This window comes from Hoplias malabaricus, chromosome X2 (genome assembly GCF_029633855.1).
Source record: "Hoplias malabaricus isolate fHopMal1 chromosome X2, fHopMal1.hap1, whole genome shotgun sequence".
Classification (NCBI taxonomy): Eukaryota; Metazoa; Chordata; class Actinopteri; order Characiformes; family Erythrinidae; genus Hoplias; species Hoplias malabaricus.
This window is the reverse complement of record NC_089819.1, coordinates 21,371,859-21,399,052: the sequence shown is the minus strand read 5'-3', so window position 1 is coordinate 21,399,052 and position 27,194 is coordinate 21,371,859. Positions and strand designations below refer to the sequence as shown.

The 27,194-nt window shown below is 43.1% G+C and overlaps 1 protein-coding gene across 1 annotated transcript in view; it reads right to left on the bottom strand.

Annotated features, from left to right (window-relative positions):
• The window catches only part of LOC136676980 (transmembrane protein 8B-like), a 228,200-nt gene that overhangs the window by 33,625 nt on the left and 167,381 nt on the right, over positions 1–27,194 (bottom strand). Inside the window, exon 6 of the mRNA XM_066654310.1 lies at positions 22,240–22,619. Coding sequence (XP_066510407.1) covers positions 22,240–22,619 — 380 coding nt within the window. The remainder of the gene's footprint in view (positions 1–22,239; positions 22,620–27,194) is intronic.

Genomic DNA, 27,194 nt, shown 5'->3' with positions numbered 1-27,194 from the left:
TCCAGGCTGAAGGCTCCGTGAAATTGTCCCTTGAAAAAGATAACAGGTGCCATGCCTCCAGCGCTGCTGTGTAAAATGGAGTCAGCTCCATCAAATCCACCCCTTCCTGCAAAAGGGAGAACAGGTGTCGGTCCAGCCCCAGACCACCAGCGCGCCGCAAAGGAGCACCGGCCACGACCTTCCAGCCCCGCTCTCCTCCGTACAGCAACCGCTGCACAGCCTGCAGACGCAAGGTTGCGATTCTGGATCGGATGTCAATAAGTCCCTGTCCCCCCTCCTGCACAGGCAGAGACAGGACCGCTGCTCTGAGCCAGTGTTGTCCCGACCAGAAGAAGTTCACCAGTATTTTCTGGATTTCGTCGATCAGTTGTCTGGGTGGGTTCAGAACAGTGAACCTGTGCCACAAAGCTGATGCAACGAGGTTGTTCACGACCAACACTCGACCCCTGTACGATAACTGGGGGAGCATCCAGGACCATGAAGACAACCTGGCATGAACTTTCTCCACAACACCTTCCCAGTTCATTGCTATTGCTGCGTCAGTGCCCAGCCAAACCCCTAAAAACTTAACGCCGTGCCTGCTCCACCGAATCCCCCCCGGGAGTGATGGCAACATACTGTTGCGAGTCTGAGAGCCACACCACAAAGCCTCAGTTTTGTCCCAGTTAAGTTTGGCAGAGGTGGCCTTACTGTAAACATTTAGCGTGTTTTTTAGGGACATAACATCCTGGTCATTTTTAACAATTACTGTTATGTCATCAGCATAAGCAGAGACTTTATATAAAACGTTCATAATATTTAAGCCTGAGAGTCTCTTTCTAATTAAAATCAGAAGGGGTTCCCAGACAAAGAGCTGCCCAGACAAAGGACAGCCCTGCCGTATCCCCCTACTGACAGGCACAGGAATACTCAAACCCCCTCCCGCCTTAATCAGACACGAGGCCCCTGAGTAGAGCAGTTTTATCCAAGACATAAAAACATTACCAAAACCAAAAGTATGTAAAACTGTAAAAAGATAATCGTGATCTACACGATCAAATGCTTTTTCTTGGTCCAGCGATAAAAAGCCAAACTCTAAATGAAACATTTTTGCGTAGTCATACAAGTCCCTGATTAAAAACAGATTGTCATAGATGCAGCGTCGAGGCACACAGTAAGACTGGTCCTCATGAACAATCGTACTTAAAACACCTTTGAGTCTGTTTGCAATACAGTAGTCAGAACATAGCAGTGATACGGGTCTCCAGTTTTTTAAAAAGCAGAGGCCTCCCTTTTTTGGGATGAGGGATAAAACGGCACGCTGACAGCTACTTGGGAGCACCTCAGCATCAAGGCCGGCCAGCAGAACCTCGTACAAGTCCCTCCCGAGGATCCCCCAGAAAGCTTTGTAGAAGTCCACCAGCAGACCGTCGATTCCAGGCGCTCTCCCCGACGACAGCTGAGTGACAGCAGCGGTGAGCTCTTCAAACGTCAAAGTCGTATCCAGGTCCTGCTTGTGGTGCTCATCAAGTTGAGGGAGATCCTCGAGCAGGGTCCTGGAGCACTGTTGATCCCGAGCACCTGCAGTGTACAGTTTGGTATAAAAATCCACAGCCAGTTTCTTCACCTCCACTGGGTCTGCCGTGATGGTTCCGTCTGCTTTACGGACAGACACCAAAGACTTGTGTGGATGAGAAGACTTCTCTAGATTAAAAAAGAATGCAGTAGGAGCATCCATGTCCCGCACCGACATGAACCTGGACCGTACCAGAGCTCCCTTTGCCTTCTCCTTTAAAATATCACTCAGTTCCTGTAACTTTGCTGTGAGATCGGCCCGTAGATCCATTGAATTCTGTAGAATCATGAAGTCATGTATATTAGAAATGTCCTGTTCCAGATTTCTCACTGCCGCCCTCAGTTTGGAGGTGGAATAGGCGGTGAAGTCCTGACAAAAGTTTTTAATTTGGGCCTTCCCCACTTCCCACCATTGCAGAAGGTTAATGAAGTCACCTTTTTTACTGACCCATTCTCCCCAAAACAGTTTAAAATGATCACAAAATGATTTGTCTGCCAAAAGTGTCTTATTAAAATACCACATTGGGCTGCCATAGGTCTGAGGAGCAACAGAAAAGACCACAGTACATAAATGATGATCAGAGAAAGAGGTGGGCTGAATGGTGGACTGATCATGTTACGAGCACCATCAGAAACATAAAAACGGTCCAAACGGGCCGCATACACACCCCCTTCAAAAACCCTGACCCAGGAGTACTGTCTGACAGAAGGGTGTTTTTCCCTCCACGCATCAACTAAATTAAAACCAGATAGAACTGTGGCCAAAGTCTGAGCGGACTGAGGATGAGGCTCTTTACCGTTTCTGTCATTAACAAAGTCCAAGGTGCAGTTCCCCCGCCCAACACAACAGTGCCGTCTGAAGGTAGGGACTGCAGTAACTGCTCCAGCCTCACAAACAGCTCACCTCTTTCTGCACCTCTGTTTGGGGCATACACATTAATAAAAATAAAAACATGATCACTGAGTCTGGCTTTAACCATGAGAAGTCGTCCAGCTACTACTTCCTCTACAGACAGTACGTCCACTCTAGTGGACTGAGAAAAAATAATAGCAACCCCTGCGCTAACGTTCGAACCGTGGCTTAGAAAACATTCCCCTTTCCACCACAGGCCCCACTCAGAGGCTGAGGCGGCATCACTATGTGTTTCTTGTAAAAAACATATATTTAATTTCTTAAGGGAAATAAATTCATAAAAAAGGGCTTGTTTATCTTTGTCTCTAAAACCATTAACGTTTAAAGAGCACACCCTTAGAAAACCCATGATAATAGAAAAGAGAGAGAGACAGTAATAGAGCAGGAAAACAGCAGAAAGATTAAGAGAGACCCTCTTCCTACGTGTTCCGTGTTCAGATATTTTTACGAACGGTACAAGACGCACCAGACTTAGCACTTTTTACTTTCCTGATCGCAGTGACGAGTTTCTACTTGAGCTCCTACACCTCCGCTCACCTGAGCATTAACATCTCCGCTCAACTGAGCATTAACATCTCCGCTCACCTGAGTTCCTACATTACTGCTCACTTGAGCTCCTACACCTCCGCTCACCTGAGCATTAACATCTCCGCTCAACTGAGCATTAACATCTCCGCTCACCTGAGTTCCTACATTACTGCTCACCTCAACACCAGACTCAGTGCCTACATCCACACCACAAACAATCTCCACATTCACCTGATCAATAAACTCACCCCCTGTGACTACACCACCTCCCACCTCCACGTTCTCCTGAGAATCAGCTCCACTCCCCAAGTGATCACTAATCTGAACCACCCCCGAATCCATACCACCACCAGATCCCAAACTCACCTCTTCACTAGTCTTAACAACAACATCTACCCCATCACCAACTACCTCTACCTCCTGAGCACCAGCCACCACCTCACTACCCGCTCTGCTAATAAGGGTGGTAGGCCCTTCACCCTCCTGCCCAGCTGTGGGCTGGAGAGAGAAAGAGAGAGAGAGAGAAAGAGAGAGAGACAGAGTGAGAGAGAGACAGAGAGAGATTGGGAAACTCAAACTAAATCACAGAGTAAAATGCAATGTTATCTGGCCCTAAAGCGGCAGTACACTGTGGCACAGTACCTCAGCACAGTGACTGACCGAGACCTGAGAACCACCCTGACCAGGTACAGACTCAGTCAGCACGGTCTGGCCATAGAGACGGGCAGACACAGACAGACCTGGCTGCCTCAGGAGCAGAGACTCTGCCAGCAGTGCGGCTTCAGTCGACCCGAGACAGAGCTGCACTTCCTCACAGAATGCCCAAAGTACACTGAGATCCGCAAAGAGTTCTACATTAAATTTAGTGAAATACACCCGTCCTTCACAGCCCTGACCCCCACAGACAGACTCCCGTATCTGCTGGGAGAACAGAGAGAGAGCTGCACTCTCGCAGCCCGATACGTCCTCGCCTGCCATCGCAAAAGGGACAGTGAGTGACCCTGTCAAACACCCAAACACACAGAAACACACACACCTCATATATAACCTTTTCCCCCAGTTCCGGTCACTGTGGTGAATGTTGCCGGGTGTTTCCAAGTTCTAAAAAGTGACCCCCTGTATTTATTTAATTCAATATTTTATTGTTTAATTCAATGTTTATGTTCTCCTTAAATTTTAAATTGTAACCCAGGCTTTGTCAATACAAATGTAACTAATTTGTCATGTCAATAAAGCACCTTGAATTGAATTGAATTGAATTGAGAGAGAGAAGAATGTGTGAAAGTTAGTTACAATAATTAAGAACTATGTTAGAATAAAAACGTAATCTACTTTTTGAACTCAGCAGTAGTTATGCTTATGTACAAAGCTAGATTAAATCACTAATACATCACTAGACTCTGTAAAAAGGAAAAAAAAGTGAATTATGGGAGGAAGCTGTGGCCAAATTTGGTAAAATTAATTAAAAACATACATATATATGAATTAAAGACAAATCTTTTTTAAAAATGTGTTAATATTGACAGCACTAATAACAAACACCAACTGTGGCCTGTGACCTGTCGCTGTTGTGGCATATATTTGTTATATTTTCTTTCATTGTAAAATGTTAAATCCATAAAAACTGTATAAAAATTCCCTAGTGTGCTCCCTGAGACAGAAGTGCAAACTCATTTTCAACAACACATGCAGTTTGGCCAGGGTTGTTAAATACCTACTACAGCTGCTGTAAATATTTGAAAGAGAATAAAGTCATTCTCCTGTCGAAGTAGAATCTCCTACAGTAGCAGCCACAAAGCTAGTGTGTTTGTATTAATCCCCATTACCCAGATTGGCGTTTGCTGTGTTCACTCTTGCTTGGTATGCAGGGTGTTTTGCTGAAACGTCGATACTGTGCCAAGCACCTGTGTTCATCTGGCCCCGGACCAGACCCCAATCTGGGAAGTATACTTCCAAACAATGACTGATGGCTAGCAGGACCGAGCTCAGGGCAGAGCTTTGGCTGTCATTCAAACCACTCTCAAAATTAACAAGCGGCAGGAGTGTTCCGCCACCGGATTGACCACAGGAAAGAGCGCCAGTCCAGCCGTCAAGTGGGGAAACCGCTTTCAGACCGCAAACATAGCCATTAAATGCCCAAGATAGCCAACGTGACCAGTGGCTGATCGCCGGCCAAGGTTATCAAGGGCAGCTAATGATGAGGAACCAATGCATGACATTAATTTCACAGTGCCCACATGGCTGCCACTGACACTGGCTGGCTCTATGGCATTAGGGCACAGATGTAGATGACCTCGCTCTTCAGCTGTAAAATCAAAAAGTTTTTTGCTCTGGGCTCTGGTTCAACTTCAGCTCTGGTCCTTTCATTGATGAGCTATGACCACAAACCTCTGAAGTATCCTCTTGAGCTGATCCTTCAGGGTAGAAACATTCAGGGATTGTCACGTCTTGCTTACTTTTTTGGTTTAGCTTTGTTTAGCCTGACATCTTACCTCACATCATGGGGACAGGCAATAGACGAAACAAAAGAGAAATGAGCTTGGCACTGAAAGGCCACAAGCTTAATTTCTGGTACAAGAAGGAAAGAAATGGGAGTGGGAGGAGAGAAGGAACCACAAGACAAGTATGTACACATGTAATGTAATGGATCGTCTGGTGTTGTACTGTGTTGTCTATCACTGTATAAAAAAAGCATGATGATGCCTTTATTGCCAGATGCACCCACCAGCGATTTTTACGTCTATCCTTTTACCGGAAGGTCTTCTGAGGTGTGCTGATGTCACGTAACGCAAAGCTAAAACAAGCCGCCGGAGAAAACCCATACAGACACAAAACTCTCACTGACTCAATGTTGGAGGAGCCATGCAATAGTTTCAACCCAGCAGACAGAGCTCAAAGCCAATCCCAGAGCAGCAGGGAGGGCTACGGCCACATAACTCTCTTCACTCGGTTCAGCCCTGATTACCTGTTGGCGTGCTCTCAATGAGAACACTTGGCAAAAACGCTCTGATAGGCAGAAAGGGCTGAGAGTGCTCAGGCACAGGGAGGATGAGAGACCTGCTTTGTTTGAGGTGTAGCTGGAAGGCTGTTCATGTTAGTTTTCATTCATGCGTTTGTTTATAACTAAATGGCCAGCTGGCCAAACTTCTCCTGCCTCCAGCGTCCTCCTCTCCAGGGTGGCATGGTGATTACCATAGAGGCCAGAAGCCATGACGACTTCTGATAGTGCTAACGATTCACAACCAGAATTACACAGTGGTTACGTTTCACTCATAATTGCACTCCCTGAGATTCAAACAATGGATCAGTTCAAATGTCAAGAGGGAGGAGGAAGGTTTTAACGCCCCCCTTATAAGACCCCTGCAGACACAGACCCCCGCATCCCACACAATAGGCCACATCCCAACAATCTCTGGCTTATTTCTTTAATTTCAATCATTACTTATACGACGCTGTCTTCCACCTGCACCAAAAAAGCACATAAAAAGAATGCCTCCACTTTCTTTCTGTGACCAAAGGGTACTGGGGCAACAGTCAAACAAAGAAAAGAAGGACAGACGGAGGGAGAAGGCTTCCAATTAAAAGAGGCTGGATGAAGTGAACACCAGAGTGAACACTGGTAGCTATTAGACATTTCCTTGCATTCGAATGAGACAAAAGGCATTGCGCTCTCTGTGTGACTTTCCACAGCAGAATGGTTTTTGAAGGAGGTCTGAAAGTAGGGGTTGGTTATATTTAAGTTGGATTGTTTTTTTTAAAAACTGGCTAATATTTACTGCTTCCTACAAAACCAGCTATTCCAGCTTTAAAGACATAGCAACAGCTTTTTCTTTCAGCTGTTTAAGACTGAATCCAACTGCAGTCCTTCTCTCTGAGTGGTCCTTGCTCTAGCTGGCTGTGCAGATCACATGCTTTCATTGCTCTTCACCTTGAAGGACATAATTACCGTGAGATCACTGGCCTCTCGAGCCCTGAAGCAATTCACCTAAGTCTGGACGACCGAGCAGAATCAGACTCGACCTCAAACTGTCTACAAGAGCCATTCAGAGAGCCCTGGGGGAAGATTTCTGCCCCCCCCCCCCACACACACACACAAACACTCACACACACAGAGACTGACTCACCTTCACAGAGGGGCGGTCTCAATTTCTGTCATGCACACACACACGCACACACAGATCTCTTCCTCTGGCCTTTGCCGCAGCTCATTAGCCCCTCTTCCCCCCTCCTGGCATTCCATCAAACCCAAGTGTCTGTTTGAGGACAAACTCTGTAGCTAAGGGGACATGGTGTGCTTATGTGTATATTTATGTGTGTGTGTGTGTGTGTGTGCGTGCATTTGCCCTATCATATTTATATTAGCACTGAAAAGAAGCCAGGCCACTTGGCTAAAGACCCTATTTACATTTCCGCTCGTCCACAAAGTCACTGAGAGGTTAAACGCGCTCAATTTTATTTGATGGAGGACAAACCCAAGCAGAAACCAGGCTGACCTCTCGGCTTCAACAAAGTTAATGAGCACATGAGGGCAGCTGATCCTTCAGATTTGTCCTGGTGGGTCAGGATCAGGTCAAGACATTACATGCTGAAATGACTGTAGTGACAAGCTGTGATCTTCACTTTAGAGAAGCACTAACTAGTTCGACGTTAAAATGTTTCACAATGGCAGTTAAAGGGCTCATACCACACGATTTCCCTTGTTCTTTTCAGTCAAAGTTTTAAACGTGATATGCAAACTCTGCTGCTGTCTCAAAGCAACATGCCTCGATTAATATAGTAATAGCGATCTATTTTGTATCTGTGATGGCACAAATACCAACCAATTGGCATTTGTCCACCTGTTCCTCCTCAAACTGTTTAGCTCCACCCATTCAGACCATAAGGATGAAGGAGGATGCATCCCACATTCCTGTCATGGCCCACTTGCCACAGGAATGACGGCACCTGAGTGGACCCCTCCCACTCGATATAAGTGCTACATAAACATTTGTTACCAACAACACAGCCACATCTGTCAGAAGTTGGCCAGATGAGATTTGTGACGTGTGGGCTGAATGAGCATATTTAATACATGGGCCATTTCTGGTTCACATGCAGTATACATGTGGCCTGGCTTCTTTCCAGCAGCAACAGCGCACCAGCAGCGCCGCATCTCGGCCAGAAGTGGCCCACATCTGAATGCTGTCTGCAATGGCCAATCAGTACAGGGGTAATTTACATATTACAGTCTCATAAGTACATGTTTTTCTTTGGATAGTGATGATATTATCTTGTGTGGCTGTGATAGGATGCTGTAGATCACTCAGATTCTTTCTGTATTTGGTGTTGAGTGATGAATATTCTTATCATAATTTATCTTGGGCGGCAGCAGGTAGTGTCACAATCACACAGCTCCAGAGATCTGAAGGTTGTGGGTTCGATTCCCGCTCCGGGTGACTGTCTGTGAGGAGTGTGGTGTGTTCTCTCCCTGTGTCTGCGTGGGTTTCCTCCGGGTGCTCCGGTTTCCTCCCACAGTCCAAAAACACACGTTGGTAGGTGGATTGGCGACTCAAAAGTGTCCATAGGTGTGAGTGTGTGAGTGAATGTGTGAGTGTGTGTGTTGCCCTGAGAAGGACTGGCGCCCCCTCCAGGGTGTATTCCCGCCTTGTGCCCAATGATTCCAGGTAGGCTCTGGACCCACCGTGACCCTGAAATGGATAAGCGGTTACAGATAATGGATGGATGGATAATTTCTCTCTGAAACACACCCAGCAGGTGATGGGACATGGTCAGGAAGTGGGTACCAGAAGCAGGACACTGCTGTTCTGAGAAGAGAGCTGCAGAACTGAGGACACTGTGACATTGCATGCTCTGACAGTGTCCAGTAACTTGTCTGAAGTGAGGTGTGATATGGCGGCCACTCTTGGGCACTCTGTTGCCATGCTCTTCTAGCTCTTGAGAGACTTTCCCTGAGGTTATTCAGCTTCACAGTCAAATCTAATGTTGGAGGCTGTGTGATACAGGACAAAGGAAACATTGCTACTAGTTAGTGAGTGGACAAAAGAGAGAGAGAGAGAGAGAGAGAGAGAGAAAGAGAGAAAGCCTAGCATACCTGACTGTGACGCATTGTTTTGTTATTCATTTACTGACACTGGGACTTTGTAAAAAATATATTTAAAAAAAAGAGGATTATTAAATGTCGCCCTATCATTCTAAACAGGACGGTCCAGCCTAAAGCCTGATGTCTAGCTACCCTAGGGGGACCCATTCTATGGAGAATCAACCAGTTCATTAAAGGACTGCAAAGTATTTTGAGTCTTCATCTCCTGTAGACAGCAATTTATATAATAAATAATTAACTCAACAGCTATTAGAACGAATCCCCAAGGCCTTGGATCATTGTTTCAGGAAGAGGATGAAACTTTAAAGCGACAGTGCTGTGATTGATTGAGAATTCACACCTGGACACTGTTTACCACAATCTGTTTATTTCTCTTTGTCCCAAAAGAAGGTGCTGAAAGCAGATGTGAACCTAAAAAGGAGCTTGTGCAGGTGTTTGGAAAATAATATACACGACCTGCCAAAAGCGTCTGCTTCTTTTTCTACTCTCAGGTTTTCAGGACAGTAAGAAAATATTGGTAAAAGTGTTTTCTCTTCAACACAAAACAAGCTTTTTTCAGATCATTTTGGGCAGATTTTAAAAGACTTACGGAGGGCAGGATTACTGTTAAATTGCAGCAACCTGTTAACAGACATATTGGAAATGTCTGAATGGAGGTTTATAGCATCACAGCAGGGGATAAACTTGTGGATTTTCCCAAAGGCACATTACAGTTTGTACAAACCTATTCACCCAATATTTCTTCTGAAAAGAAGTGCATTCATTCCCAGTTCCTTCCTTTTCTTTGTTGCAGTCACAGCTTCTACTCCTCCCTCAAGGCTTTAGTGTAGATGTCACAATATATCTGTGAGGATTCGATGGCTTTCAGCCATAAGTGCATTAGTGAGATCTTGTACTGATCCACTGCAGGTCATGCCAAAATATACTGAATGAAGCTCCATCACGTCAAAGAACACAATTCCACTGCTACACATTGGGAGGTGTTATACCCTTCTGGCCACTGGTGATCTAATGCCCAATGCAGCTAATATGGAGCATCCCTTTTTAGTGCGGACTTTACAAGCGGTATCTGCAACTGAACATTGCATTTAAGCAGGAGAATTCACTCATTAGATGTGGATATTTACTTAAAGAATGAAAGAACGAAGTAACTGATCAGTTGTTCATTATGTTTTAGAGCCTGTGCTAAAGGCAAACCCCAAGCTCTGTGGCTTTCTGTTTGATTTGTTAAGGTGATGAATAAAACACTAGCGCTAGTGACGTGTCCCCAAACTTTTCACTGCCCATCTGAATGAAGGTCCTCTGAAGCCATTGTCTCTGCTTGACCAAGTGTGGATAAAAAGAAAAATACAAATTTTTCGTTTTTTTTCCTGGCGTCCCAATTAGACTAAGCTTCTTCTCTTTGCCTTCATTACTCTGTGAAACTGCCTGTAAGATATTACCCCGTAAGACAAACACGTCACAGGCACCGGCGTAGGACAGCACACTTTATACAGTTAAATTTAGCTCTGCTGGCAAATGTGAAGCCTTTGTCCACGTCTGTAATGAAAACAATGCCAGCAGCCCCTGCTGTTGCTGGGCTATGCTCTGCTATTCATTATATCTGAGCCTGAATAAAATATGTGACACTAAATTGTGTGGAGGAGAGCATATTGGCTTGGCAGACGCACCGCGGCTCGGGAAAATTACCAAGCTGTGCCTCAAGGCACATAATATCTGAAATCATTATCTCACCAGAGCCGCTATCAGCCGCATTATATCAGTCCTAAAATTGAGATGTTTCATCAAATGAGCCGGTAATGCCACTTGTGTGCTGCCGGAGCCATTGGCCGATAGTGTAATTGGTGCATTGATTTCATCGAAAGAAGGCAGAGAACACTTGGTCATTTTCTCAAAAACGGGAGTCTTGGTAATTTTCTGCGTTTGAGGCTATCGCTCAGAATGGACCTGAAACCCACACACCAAAGTACGCCCTTCTTTAAGCCCATCCAAAAAGTCTCATTAGTGCCAGGTAATTGCCTTTCTTCCTGGACCAAAGCTGCCAGATTTCTAATGGATGTCATTTTCCATTAATTACAGAGTTGAAGGGGGAACACTTCCAGGAGCAAGAATGGTGGTGGTGGTGGTGGGGGCTGGGGTGAGGGGGGTGTGTGGGACACACACAGTTCTGCTTCTCCTCTGAAAACAAACACAAGAATCCTGCGCTACATGTGGTCCCGGACTAACAAAGCATCTCCGAGCAGTTCTGCATGAATAACAATGTTGCGGGGCATGAAACTCAGCCCTGAAATGTCAGCAAGCAGAGGTTAATCAAGGAGAGAAGGCCGGGTTCTGAAGGGCATGAAGCCACTTGGGGCTCAGCAGGAGGATGGGTCAGTCAGCAGGAGTTCAGTCTTCACATCATGTGGATTCTTACTGACATGTACACTGGACATATTACATATTTAAAGTGGACGTCAGAAAAGAGGTAAATCAATCATTAATATAGGACACTCTGTTAAACACTCAGCGCCCATTTTAACATCTCCACTGGCCATACATGTGCTCTTTGTTGTTCTATAATTACAGACGGGAGTCCAGCTTTTGCTCTGCATCTTTTTTTTTTCCCCATGTACTTCAATGATCAGGACCCCTATAGGACCAGGTGTGATTTAGATGGTGGGTCATTCTCAGCACTGCAGTAATAATGACGTGTTTGTGCTGTGTTAGTGTGTGTTGAGCAAGTACTAGTGGATCAGACACAGCAGTGCTGCTTGAGTTTTTAACCCCAGCCAACAGCATCCTGTGGCCTCTGATGAAGGACTAGAAGATGACCAACAACAGCAACTGGTGAGCTACAGGTTCACAGCAATGGGAAGCATCACTCTGAGATCAAACACAGATCATAATGTTCCGACCTCAGCTGGGGGCAACTATACTTCAGTGAACTTTACGTAAAAACCCTGCTGTAGAGCAGTGTTCATTTCATTACCAAAACCTATGACAAAACATACTTTTTCACAAGAAAAACGAGACAAGAACAGAATAAAAAGTAATTATATGAATAAAAGAACTATGACGGAGTGTTTTGCACTTTTCATAAATGAATATAAATTAAACAAAAATGTGAAAGACTGGGGCGGCAGGTAGTGTCACACAGCTCCAGGGGCCTGGAGGTTGTGGGTTCGATTCCCGCTCCGGGTGACTGTCTGTGAGGAGTGTGGTGTGTTCTCCCCATGTTTGCGTGGGTTTCCTCGGGGTGACTGTCTGTGAGGAGTGTGTTGTGTTCTCCCTGTGTCTGAGTGGGTTTCCTCCCGGTGACTGTCTGTAAGGAGTTGGTGTGTTCTCCCTATGTCTGCGTGGGTTTCCTCCGGGTGCTCCGGTTTCCTCCCACAGTCCAAAAACACACGTTGGTAGGTGGATTGGCGACTAAAAAGTGTCCGTAGGTGTGAGTGAATGTGTGTGCCTGTGTTGCCCCGTGAAAGACTGGCACCCCCTCCAGGGTGTATTCCCACCTTGCGCCCAATGATTCCAGGTAGGCTCTGGACCCACCATGACCCTGAACTGAATATGGGTTACAGATAATGAATGAATGTGAAAGACTGGTAAATGACTAATTATTTGAAAACAGAAAATAACGAGGAAATAAAAACAGAAAAAAACACTACATCCATTTGCTCATTTCAGGTCAAAGAGAGCTGCAGCGTTGAATATTGAAGAGAAGTCGACTACCAAAGAATAGTTTTGTGGAGCATCTGGGAGTTTATATGAACTGCTGGACAATAATTCACAAAGTTAGAACTTAAGGACTTGACCTGGTTTGCAAAATATGTTCAACATTAATAATGCACTGAATTTAGGATTTTTTTTTAAGTGAACGGACTAAAACTACAATAAAATATTTCTTTTCATACAGTTTTCATTGAGTAAAACTATAATAAATCTAAAAGACATTTTATTAAAAGGGACTAAGACTGAATCTAATTTACATTCCGTAGCCAAAATCAACATTGCTCTAGAGGATGTACTTTTCTTTTCAGTTGAATATCACTGCACTGTGTCTTTAACCAGGAGCACTCAAACATTTGAAGCCAACTTTAAGTGAGTTTTGAGTCAAAAATCTTTGAAATCTGTGAGAAGAGTACTTTTTTATCAATGGTCACAAAACTGAATCCTGAAAATCTGAACCTCAGCCCTTAGTCAGAGTTCAAATTGTGACTCAGGTATTCAATATAGACAAGGCCTTTATTACTCACTCTGTTCCCTGACTCTTATTCTCTTTGTCCAACTTTCTGACAAGCTGTAAGTCCAGCAGGGTCCAATAGCCCAAGGTTGGATGCAGAAATGGGTGCCATTAACTGGCCCTGCTCATAAACCTGTGCTACGTCAGCCGAGTGGACATCCATCACTCCTCCGTCCTTGTGAGATAATTCCCAGACGGCAGCATATGGCGGCAGGTGGAAATCATTTACTTTACGGCTGGGGCCCCTGCTCAAGAGGCTGGTCTTTACTCCAACTTTAAAATAGGTCTTTTTTACAGTGCCCAGGGCTGCCGTTAAACGCCAAAGAGAAAAGCCAATCTCCAGCTTGCTTCCCAAGTGCTGATTGAGGAAAATGACTTTTTCACTCACAGACACAGCTCATTTCACCCTCACTGCTTGACTACACAGACACAGGATCACTTCTAATTGCACTTTGTTTCACTTCAGCAAATTAGACCTGAACACTGGGGCTAAAAAAAATCAAGAATAGAGTAACTACACTTTACACCTTGGTTGTGATAATATTGGGAAATTATGATAACACAAAAGCCGGGATAGCACCATCCACTATGGAAAATAAGCAGAAGTCATGATCACTAGTTTGGACATCATGGAGTGTATGAAGAGGGAAGAATTCAAGGTTTTGCCTCACTACAAGGAGCAGGGACACAAATACATTTCCTGTATTGTATCTGTCACTTTCTTCTCTGGCACTGCATGAGAATACTTTCTGTCCCAAATAGCACACTACTTCCTATATAGTGCACTTCATTCATTCATTCATTCATTCATTATCTGTAAGCGCTTATCCAGTTAAGGGTCGCGGTGGGTCCAGAGCCTACCTGGAATCATTGGGCGCAAGGCGGGAATACACCCTGGAGGGGGCGCCAGTCCTTCACAGGGCAACACGCACACTCACACCTATGGACACTTCTGAGTCGTCAATCCACCTCTCAACGTATGCTTTTGGACTGTGGGAGGAAACTGGAGCACCCGGAGGAAACCCAAGTGGACACAGAGAGAACACACCAACTCCTCTCAGACAGTCACCCGGAGTGGGAATTGAACCCACAAAATCCAGGTCCCTGGAGCTGTGTGACTGCAACACTAACCTGCTGTGCCACCGTGCCGCCCAAAGTCCAATATAAATAGCTTTATTATTGGACATTTAAATGACTTTATTATTGGACAGTTATTTTATGACCTATATTATGCACTACATAGGGTGGAATATATTTGAGATTCAGTCCTAATGTTTTGGTTGCTCTACAATGCCACACACACACACACAAGTATAAAAGCTCACAACAGCGTAGGCCATGTGTGCAGGTGTAGACTCAACACTGATTCAGCACAGAAGCATAAGTCAGTCTTCATTAAACCACGTAATTCCTGTGGTTTTAGAAGGAGGATGAAAGTAGGAGGTGGAATTCTTGTTGTTAGATTTTTTCAACAATTACTGGTTTCTATAAAATCATCAACTGTAGCTTTACCACAGTGAGTTACATGAGTTACAGACTTAGGTCAAAATCCCACAGCAGCATTCTCCTGTTTAAACAGCCCTTTTAAGAGCTGCCTGATTCAGCACCTGTTCTTTTAAATGAGAATGTGCTACAGTTCAGCTGAGAGAGCGAGCTCAGGACTGAGCTCTAGTTTTTAGCCATTTTTGCTTGGGTCTCTACCTTCTTGATGTCAGTCATGAGGCAAAATAAGAACAGCTCTTTTTTATCCCATGTTTTCTGACTTAGGCACCAGATAAAAAAAAAAAAGATCCTTTAGCTGCAGTAACAGGTTCTTAGAAGGCTGTAGGTGTTTGAATATATTTGTGGGGATTTGATTGTATTCACCCACAACAGAAGTGAGGCCAATAATCAACACTAGTTGCTTAGTTTTGGCTCAGAAACACCACCTCAACTCATCCCTGAGATATAGGATGGTGAATGAATGAGGGCTTTGCAGCCCTTCTAGTCCACATTGAACATGGTACATTTAGGCTCATGCGAGCTGCTCCAAGCATGGTTTCTATGAGTTGAAGCCCATACTACAGGAGAGATTAAGTCATACCTGCTCATTAGCCTCAGCGCTGATTTGTCTCACTCACGCTTGCCCGTGTCTGAAAATACCATCAGCGTCCTCATGCCCTCTCTCGCCGACACAGGGCATGAGACTAAATTCGCTGTGCAAGCCCCAATTGCTCCTCAATTCAAAGGTTCATCCATAAGTGTATGATTATACTCCTCTGAGCTCCACTTTTCTCCATGTCTTGCACTTTCCTGTCGAGAGGAAAAAGGAAAATATGGTCGTTGAGAAATGCTTGCTCACATATATGCCGTTCCAGACATTTACAGTGACAGAAGAGCCCCGTCACTGAGCACTCTTTCTCCTTCATTGCCAGCAATCATATCCCTCCTCTGTATTCGGGACCACTCAGACACATTTCAGGGCTCCATCTTGGTGCTCGGTGTTCCACCTCTCGGCCACTGAAAGCTCCATATTTGACGTTAGAATATAACCCCAAGCCACTAGCGGCTTATTTTCCTGGCCGATGCCACTCTAGGAGATATTCATTAATGCATGCTGATGAAATCTCCAGGGGGAAATGGAGGTGAGAAGGATGTGGCTGCACTTTTGTGACAGAATGGGCACCAGATCGAAGTGCTGCTTAATAGATCCTTCTCCCTATTCTGCCTGACCTTTCTAAGCCTTCCACTGACATTCAAATCAAGGTGAGGCTACGTTTCGTCTTATCGCCCTGATGTTGTTCACACAGAACCTCTTCAAGTGATCCGTCACGATTCAAGCCGTGATTAAAGATCATATCCAACAGCTTACAATCTCTCCCTCGCTCTCTTTTTCTTCTTTCTCAGGAACAAAAGACCCGCGAGTGAAGTTCAAGCCTCGACAGTTGGAAATGATGGTGACATTTGCGGTAGCACTCTTCAGGTGTTACATCCCTCAAGGCAGCGGCAAATGGCTGGCACTTACTTGATTGCTAACATTTGTTATTAATCAGGCTAAAGTGCAGAACTCCTCAATCCACCCACACCACAGTGGTGCTGGAAATCCCTGCAGATCTAACCTTGAGTTTTTCAAATGCCAACAAGCTCGTCCAGATCTTTCCTTCCAGTTGCCAGAAAAGTCTCAACAACTGAATTATTCAAGCCTTAATCTTTCCAACATCTGTGAAGTGTCAGGAACTTTGTGAAGTGTCTGAATATGATTGTCATAGGTTGTCCAAAAACAAAGTGCTGTCCGATTTTTTGCAAAACAAATGTACATTCAAAAACACAATGGACTTAATGTCAATTCAGTAATAAGAGTTAATTCACTCATTCATAATCTGTAACCCTTATCCAGTTCAGGGTCGTGGTGGGTCCAGAGCCTACCTGGAATCATTGGGCGCAAGGCGGGAATACACCCTGGAGGGGGCGCCAGTCCTTCACAGGGCAACACAGACACACACACTCACTCACACCTACGGACACTTTTGAGTCACCAATCCATCTACCATTGTGTGTTTTTGGACTGTGGGAGGAAACCGGAGCAACCGGAAGAAACCCACGTGGACACAGGGAGAACACACCAACTCCTCACAGACAGTCACCAGGAGCGGGAATCGAACCCATAACCTCCAGGTTCCTGGAGCTGTGTGACTGCGACACTAACCTACTGCACCACCGTGCTGCCCAAGACTCACATAGTGTGTATAAAATAGAGTTCACCCTTCATGGATGTACACTCATTTCTGACATCACCCCCACATCCCCCTACACAGACGACATAAGCAACCATGACACGGCGAGAGACATTGGCGTGTCACATCAATTTTTTTGGAGTAGGTGCCCTTTGTCATGTTCCTCACTTCCCCATTGTTTGTTTTCCTGTCAGTCCCACCCTGTGCATCTGTGTATGTTATAACCCCACCTTGGTTTGCGCTGCCCTTGATTTAGTGTATTAATGGTCCCTTTCACCGGTGATCCAGTTTAGTGCTTTGATCGTTGCAGATGTAATAAAACGCTGATATGCTTAAAAGAGCAGCCTCATTTATTCACACACACAGAGAAGTATGTGATGGGGAATGGGCAGGATAGGTGAATTCTGCCCCAAGCCATATGTAGGGGGGGAATTGTACTTTTTATTTCTAAACACAATAATAAAACTTAAATTGTATGGTGTACCTCCCCTACATTTTTGCAGATGGTGGGTATGGGGGCTGAGTGTGTATGTGGGAGGCTGTGGGGGCTATGGGTGAGGTATGGATTGATGCACTTTATAGTGGGGGTGCCAATGGATTAGGGTTAGAGTTAGGTTTATGATTAGGTCCATGGTTAGAATTAGGTTTAGGACCATAGGAGCAGATGGTTAAAGTTTAGGACCTAAGCATAACCCTTACCCAAAGGTCCAAATGGCAGAATGTTCTGCTTGTGTCATACTCCCACAAGGGTTAAAAGTGCAGGTACATAACAGACAGGACCTGTTTAAACAGTGCCACTGGTGGATGGGAGCTCACATTACTAAAATAACTGCGGAACATAAACCACATCAGAAATGTTACAAAGATCATCCTGTCTACGTTAACGTTTGTAGACCTTGCTGATGGAATGTGGTACGATTTTGTTCTCTAAATAAAACACTCAAGAGAGACATGTGCAGTAGTATGGCACATTGTATTCTGAGAGTTTAGCACATTTCAATGGCACTAACCTCCTGGCAGGGATGGGTAAAATAGACTAAAATTAAATGGCTATAGTAAGGGTAGCTGAGCAAAACAATACAAATAAAAATAAACAGTTTAAGGGGACGTAAAAAGGAAATTTCAGGTCAGAGTAACTACAAATCAAACCAAATCAAATACATGTGTATAGCGCTTTTTACATCTGATGTTGTCACAAAGCAGCTTCACAGAAATCCAGTAAGACAAAGCTTTGACATGAAATGTAAAAATGTAAAGAAAGTAAAGATGTGAAAAAGCACAAATGAATCTGTGCTACAAAGATAGATAGATAGATAGATAGATAGATAGATAGATAGATAGATAGATAGATAGATGGATAGAGGAAATTCAAGTACAGATTAACATCTATAACTGCCATGGAATTTTTTGAAATATTGCCCATCTATCCGAATAAGAACTGGTACCTTTTCATATTTAATGAGTAATTACTTTTATCAAATTTATATTACTAATATTGTACTAATATTACTAATATGAATTTAATGAATTTAAGACACTCTACCCACCTCTGCGTTCAGCCTATAAGAAGACGCCTTTTGAAGAAAACAGATCTAACTGATAACTTAATTTCTGACTGTGAAAGGTGCTAGAGTTACTTGAAGCGGAAAAGCATCATTAAGATTTGATGCACTGAGTCAAATAAATGTTTAACTTATGAGATGAAGCACTGCAGCATGTGGAATTCAAAACAGTGTCTTCTACCTAGCTTACAATATTAGCATTGTGAACATAAAGACTCACACCAAAGAAAGAAAGCGAAAGAAAGAAAGCTCCACAGACCTAACCTTGGATCTTTGAAATGCCAAAATACTCTTCCAGATCGTTCCCTTCAGCTGCGAGAATCAAAACCACTCAATTATTCAGCCATTATTCCTCCTGACACTTGTATCCAAGAACTTTGGGAAATTTTTGAGCATGCTTGTCCTAACAAGTGTTTCACCAGCACCAACCTAGTGATTTTCCCAGAAGCTGGAATGCTACATTAAGTTTTGCTTATCAGACGGAAGCCCATGAATGTTAAAGAAGCAGTAGAACTATAGTATTTTGTAGTAAAAATAGACATAGAATTTCCTGCATTCGTGATGACTGTAATCTGGTACATGCAAGGTGTTCTTGCTGAAGTTAGCAACCACACATAGGAGATGAAAGTATGAATTTCATTCCGTCAGGATGACAGTTATCTTTAACCTTGTTTTTTTCCCCCTACATATTGCAAGAGTTCCCATCCATTTCTGATAGCTCTGGGCCAAAATACGGAGCTACATATTGGGGTATTAATGTTATGTCAGTTGTGCGGTGTGACAGAGATTAGCTGTTTGGGGTGAGGTAGTACGCTCCTCTGGAATGGAGAAAGGCTAAGGTGTTTCAAAGCCTATGGAACCTAAAGCAGAATAAAATTGCAGTTACATCTTTAAGAGTTTTGCAATGGACCCTACTTTCTGTGTATTACTTTATAACTCTTAGGTTGGTAACTATTTTTAGGTTCTACTGTTTTACTTGTTATTATGTTTTATAACAAAATATACTTCTATTTCTAAATGGGATGAACCAAAAGTTCATGTCTGCATATCCTGTTTTACAAGACAATAATGCCATTCTAGACCAAACAGAAATCTCCATGGTTAAATGGCTTTTGTTGATGTCATTTTCTAAACACATATTTAATCTGTGCTTAGAGAAATCCTGGGAAAATCCCAATGACTGCAAATAAGCAAAGAAAACAATTATAATGGAGGTCCCTTTCCACTGATGTGTTGATAATCACTTTAAATTCACTTCTATTAAGGTTTATTTATATACTATTATTTGTCTCAAAGCAGCTTTACAGAATTCCAGGTCTTAGCCCCAAATGAGTGTGCAGTTGTGACAGTGACAGGATAAACTCCCTCAGAGCACGAGGACAAAACCTTGAGGGGAACCAGGACTCAAAATTGGAACCCACCCTCCTCTGGTCAAAACTGGAGCAAAATAAACAAAGAGCAGTGTGTAAACATAGAGCAGTATGAATTAAGAATATCTACAATGCCTCTGATATTACAACGTTCTGTCTTAGTCTTTTAGTATGGAGTGAGATCACTGTCTTTCGTGAGAGCGCAAAAACGACACTAAATCGAACAAGTTAGACTCAACGAGCGCACAGAATCAAGAAAACAGCTACAGTGCGACCAGAAAAACAAGCACTGTGCTCTGCACTTGTTTCACTGTTTTTTCCTCGCTTCTGAAATTTACGCTCGCTTCTCAAAAGTCTGCTCACTTCTCAGTTTTAACAGGAAATACATCACAGATTTAAGACCTGGTCACTGATTCCTAGTGATGGCACCCTGGAATCTGAAGCTTCAAGGCATGCACACAAAATTCTCTCATGTTAAATACCTCATAAAGCAAGCCTACATGAGCCTCGCCTGTGGAAAAAACAGGCAATGGATTAGTGCTGTGATAAATGTAAATGTATGGTCAAAAGCCCTGCTCAAGTGTTTGTGCAAGAATATTAGAATTTTAGATATTAACCGAATAATTTCACAACAAGAAGTGCCAACCTGCAATAGTGTGAATGTAATTACAACAGTATAGTTTTCACAATGTGCCTCATCAAGATGTGTTATGAGTGTATTCTAAACTTACTTTTAATAAGTATTTAATAATTTTACTGTTTATTATTTAATAATTTTACTGTTCTATGTATTGTAACATAATGAATTATTCATCCATTAAAGTTTTCTGCCAAATCAACGCAAATCAGTAATGAGATTGTCAGGGACTCGCGGAGGGCGGACTAACGGAGGCGGAAGCATACGCTAAAACACAGATAAACTTTATTTACAAAAAGGAATCACGAAACAGAGACTGAGACTGAGACTAGGGCAAAAACCAAAACGAGGGAAAGCAGAAACAGACAGACGTGAGACTCAATGATGACAGAGAAACAAAACAATGACAGAGGAAACAAAGCGGGGCACGCACGAGACAAAACGAGGAACAGACAAATTGAAGGGAGCGATACAACTATGACATTTAGAAATGAAACTACTGGATACGACACAACCAAGGTGAAATGTCCGACAAGAGGAAGTGAGAGAAGGGGACTTAAATACAAAACACAGACGAGACACACCTGAGACAGATAACGAGGGGGCAGGGTAACAAATGAGACACAGACAAGGAGGCGGAGCAAAGGCGGGACTAGGGCAACAACAAACAGAGCCATGTCCTGAGAGAGCACATGGCAGGAAAAACAGACATGAGAGGACGGGGGTGTGAGAGAGATATTGAATACATGCACAACAATGTAATTTTAGTGGTTAATTTTATTTAAACAACAAATACATGGTTGTAATGCAGCCAAACACGATGTGTGGATTCGCGATTTGTGTATTCGCGAGATACACAAAGCACTTTGAGGTTTTGGCCACCAGACAGCACTTATGTGCACTGTGTCATGAAGCTTCGAGTAATTAACCATTTTCAGATTAAAGGGTGCCATCACTAGGAATCGGTTACCAGGTCTTGAATCTGTGATGTATTTCCTGTTAAAACTGAGAAGCGAGCAGATTTTTGAGAAGCGAGCACAAATTTCAGAAGTGAGGAAAAAACAGGAATGGGCACTGAAAACTGAAACGAGTGCGGAGCTACAGGAAGCGAGCACAGTGCTTGTTTTCTGCTCTCGCTGTCACTGTTTTCGCTCGATTTTCTTGATTGACTTGTTTGATATAGTGTCGATTTTGCGCTCTCACATAAAATACAGTTATCTCACTCCATATTCTAGTGGTGATACACAAATATTCAACTGACTGACCTTTATCTTGGAATATGATATATAAATTATATATATATATATATATATATTTTTTTTTTTTGACTGTATGACCATTTTTGAATATTCTATTTACTCTGAACCATCACTGGATTAGGAACACCTACCTTGTATCAGGAGAACTTTGTAGTTCTAAAATTACAGACTGTAGTCCATCTGTTTCTCTGCATACTTTTGGTTAGGACAACCACACGACCACCACAGAGCAGGTATGACTGGGTTTTGGGTTTTCATTCTCAGTGCTGCAGTGATACTGACATGCTGGTGGTGTTTTGGTGTGTATTACGCTGGTACTAGTATCAGACACAGAAGTGCTGCTTTAGTTATTAAACACTGATATGATCCAGCTCTACTCACCACGTTGAGCTTGAGCTCCATGTTTAAGACGCCTCCACTGTCCAGCACTGGCATCAGGTTGATGGCGAACACTGCTGCCCGGTCCGGAGGGATGGAAATATTGGGGCCGAAGAAGATGTAGAAGTGCACGGAGAAGGTATCCAGCTCGTTGCGTAGTGTGGGGCGGATGGGCCAGCACTTATTGGTGTCAGCAGTGGGAGCTAAGTAGGTGATGCTGTCTTCAGCTGACAGCCGCGGGCCCCCGTCTGAGCCGTTCCTTGACAGAGTGGGCAGACTGGCAGCTGGAAGGGTTTCTGACAGAGAGAAGCCCATAGCGCTGCCAAAAGACTGCGGCATGTTCATAGCTGAGGAGCCCTTAGTGACACTCGGCTTTGAGCAGTCTGAAAGGAGAAGAGCAGGAGAGGGTTCACAGTTAAAACTAGACTCAGTAAAGGTTCTTACACAGTGCTTGACTGATGTAAACTTTTTCTTATTTCACCCCTTGATTTTTCCAGTTTGCTTTGTTCTCTATTTTAACATGTTTGTTTGCACTATTTTTGCCCACTTCTTTACTTCCTCCACTCTGTTTCAGCTCAGTTTTCTTAATTCTCAGGATAAGGGGAGCGAACTCAGAGCATTTTACCACACATTTCTGGACTTAGGCGGAGTGGTCTTATTTCACAGTGTATGTGTTGGTATGCACAACACACACAAATACAGTGCGAGTCAAAAGTTTGGACACATCTCATTAGCCATTGGTAGAATAACGCTATTCGCTGTAGAGAACTGTGTACCAGCCCCTACCTATGCACATCACATGTTATGGTCTCAAACACATTAAGAAATTGAACAGTTCTACAAATTAACTCTTGACGAGGCCACGACTGTTCACTAAAAACATTCCAGGTAACGACCTCATGAAGCTGATTGAGAGAACACTGAGAGTATGTCTAAAGCTGTCATCAAAGCAAAAGGTGGCTACTTTGACAGATCTAAAGTATAAAACACATTCTGGTTTTCCATATTCCTATATCCAAATTCCATATGTGTTCATTTGTAATTTTAATGTCTTCCATATTGATTTACAATGTAGAAAACAAACAAACAAACAAAAAAAAAAACAAAGAAAAATCATTGAATGGTAAGATATACCCAAACTTTTGACTGGTACGGTATATGTGCACAAGTATTCAAATAATAATATATTTTTGCATAACATATCTCCTACAGCATTCTCTGTGTCTGTGTGGGTTTCCTCCGGGTGCTCCGGTTTCCTCCCACTGTCCAAATAAACAAGTTGGTAAGTGGACTGGGAACTCAAATGTGTCCGTAGGTGTGAGTGTGTGAATGAATGTGTGAGTGTGTGTCACCCTGTGAAGGATTGGTGCCCTCTCCATCGTGTGTCCCCATCTTGCGCCCAGTTATTCCGGGTAGGCTCCAGACCCACCGCGACCCTGAACTGGTTAAACGGTTGCGGACAATGAATGAATGAATGAATGAATGAATATCTTCTTTTTGCAGAATTGTTCTGCATATTATAGGAAATGATATCTGGATGATCTACGATATACATGTTATGCCTCTAACCAAATCACAACAATGTTAATAATGAAAAGTATTTCTATATTTATGGTGCTTAAAGCAACCCTACGTAGAATTTTGACTTTAAAATTACAGCTTCAAAATCATTGTGATGCTTCATTGACTTCTACTTCAGACTCAGCACTGTAGAAACTGCACTATATACAATTTAGAGGAGGATAGAACCCACTGTGTTTGTGTGTGTGTGTATGTGTGTGTGTGTGTGTGTGTGTGTGTGTACATTTTTGCCAGCTCAGTGTTCCATTATCCATTATCTGTAACCGCTTATCCAATTTAGGGTCGCGGGGGGTCCAGAGCCTACCTGGAATCATCGGGCGGGAATACACCCTGGAGGGGACGCCAGTCCTTCAGCTCAGTGTTGCAAAGCCTATATACTAATAAAAATGACCAAACAATCCATTGTGCAACTCTCATTATAGCTGATGAGCTGTGCACTCAGTGACCTGAACCTGATGATTCCTGAGAGACAGACAGAGTGAAGAGGAATGAAGATATAGAATTTTCAGGAACCTCCAGACTGAATGTGATGGGTTGATCTAAGCACACAGGTCACAGTGAGGCTAAAAGATTCTTGCTGTCAGCGCTCGGCTTAGCGAGCTGCATCTCGGAGCCTTTGACTGCAGAAATAGCTCCAGCCTTCCATTCCAATTTTACCAGGATAGTTTGCATGGGACTGTCAAGATGTCGGCCTGAATCATTGCAGGAATGTTGGAGTATCTCAGCAGAGCTCACACTGAGGTACCAGTCACCCTCTTCAGCATTCAGGGCCCAAAGCACTGCAGAAAGCATTCACAATCTCTCACTTTCAATATGCTACGTCTTTATCATAGGGCTACACTCTTGCCTACATTCCCACCTTCAAAAAGACCCACTGTGCAGTGGACCACGCATTCGAATCACTGTGATAAACACTTTATGTCAAAAACAATGCAGACACCCCTTGTAATCAGTGAAATCAGGTACCGTAAGGTGCACACACTTTAGCATTGTAAACACAGTGGGGTCAAATGTGTGCACACTGCTTGTATAAAACAGCAAACAGAGACAGTTAGCCTAAGGCCCATTAGCCTAAGGCCACCTATAAAACCTCCCAGCACTGGGCTGAGGAGGTAGATTCATTCATTCATTTTCTGTAACCAGAGTCCAGAGTCAACTCAGAATCACTGAGCACAAAGCAGGAACACACTTTCCTTTTATTTGAATTCAATTTAACCCTCTTGTATTTAATGTCTCATCTTCTGGATTTCCCTTCACAGTGTACAGCACTTGGAAAATATACTTTATGATTTAAATAAACTTGCCTGCCCTTACAGCAGGTCTTATGTCATGAAGAATCAACGAACCATACAGAGGACCTTCATTCAGCCGTTACATTTCTATATGGAACCACTGCCTTTATCAGAGAGCCTTGAAAGAAACATTTATTTATTTATTCTTTTTTATTCTGTTTTTATTGTTATTTACATCATATAATATATACAAACAAGACTTGAGAAAACATAAAAAAAACCTGAGGTCTCCAGTGTTAATCCCCTTTCTGCATCAATCTTGAACTTGATTCTTCAGATAATGAATGGTAAACAGATAATATGTAAATATAGCCAAGCTTATGTAAACACATTCAATTGTACAAATAAGGGGCAAAAAGGTAATTTATTCTACACTTAGTTCTAAAAGCACACTGTAAGTGGTCACTGCCAGTAGGGGGCCTAAGCTGTGCCACTAGCTCTTAGAACCCCAGTTCCCCAAGTCCTCAGCGCTAATCAGAATAGACTGAGCACACCTGCTGCGCTCTGTATATGAGATCATCCAAACGAAAAAAAGGAGAAAGGAAAACAGGTACGATTAGTCTCAGAAAGCAAAGCTGCTTTATTTTGAATTTGCTTGTGTTAGGAAAATATCCTTTGCTTGATAACGCCGTTTTAGTATCTCCTTTGTTTGGCAGTTCTTGCCTTTTTTCCCACGGCTTTTTACAGCAGTTATTCCACCGATTCTCAGCATAGCCATCTGTCTGTTTCAGCTTCAATTCTGGTGGATGTTTACTTCTAATTTCATTTATATGTACTTCACACAAGCGTTTTACCCACACTCCTTTTTCTATTTTTGTATATTTTTATTATTTCTTTGTAAATTCACACAGAAGAGATAAACAAATAAATTGTGTCCACCCCCAACCCATAACTCAAAAAGTTTTCAGTACCTACTTCTTCATTAGCATGTATTTACTTATTGTCTCAACTAGGAAACACTTGGGTTTCTCAAGCTTTACATAAATAAAAATTATGCTACAAAGCCTCATGAATATTTTTGTCTTTTTTCAGACTTGAACAGATGTCTCGAATCCCAAAAACATCCTCTGAATGGCCAGCCTAATGAGCTCATAATTGTTTCATTGTTTAATAGTTTTTTTGGACTTTTTTTTGCTCATTTTATTCCAGCATGCATGACTTAGTGGAATATGCTTTACTTAAATTGATAATTTAGATCTAAAACAACTGAGGGAAAATAAATCTAGCTTCCACTTGGAAGAAAAAGAAAATCACATCCAGTGAAGGTCCTCGTTTGTTTCTGCAGGTGTCTATATGCATTGAGTTTATTATTGAGAATTGTTTATTTCTTGTGATTTCTTTTAAAACCCTTCAAAGATTTTGCTTTTTTACGTTGGAGTACATTAAATCTACACTTTTAGAACAAAGGAAGCAGGAAGTGACTGAAGAAACAAAACTCATTTGCTTCCCTAAAGAACATTTCTGTCTTGGTTTCTTCTGAAAACGTCTGTGGAGCCTGTTTTAAACTGAAAGGTTTGTTAGGTCAGAGATTCCCAGCCACATGGCTGTGGACCGGTACTGGGCTATGGATCAATTAATGCACTGCAACAACAACTAATTTCTGCATGAGGTAATTTAACATTCAGTTTCCAAACAGGTTAACAGATTTGATAAATATGCACAAATCCTACACACACACGAAGCAACGGCCAAGCAATATGCAAAACAAGGCCGTTGTCCATTGGAGGCCAATACTTGAACTAAGGCCTTCAAATATATGGCTCCTTTCAACTAAAATCATTACCTGGCTCTTACCCTCTCTCTGATCTTGGCTCTCTTTCAATTGATTAAACGGCATGAAATATGTGGAAGTGCTGCCCTGTTGCCTGGGCAGAATCTGGGCTTTTACACTCATATCTGATTATTAATAAACTCTGTCTTATGACTCATGATTCTAAACTGATGATAATCAAGAGTGGAGAAGAGCCGTCTGCTGTTAGGGGCGTTTACGGCCCTGAGAGTAGCCCTGAGAGCTGGGAGAGGGGCAGTAAAGATGTCAAGGTTTATCGGGACAGCTGAGGGAGAAAGTGGGGACCTATCACATCC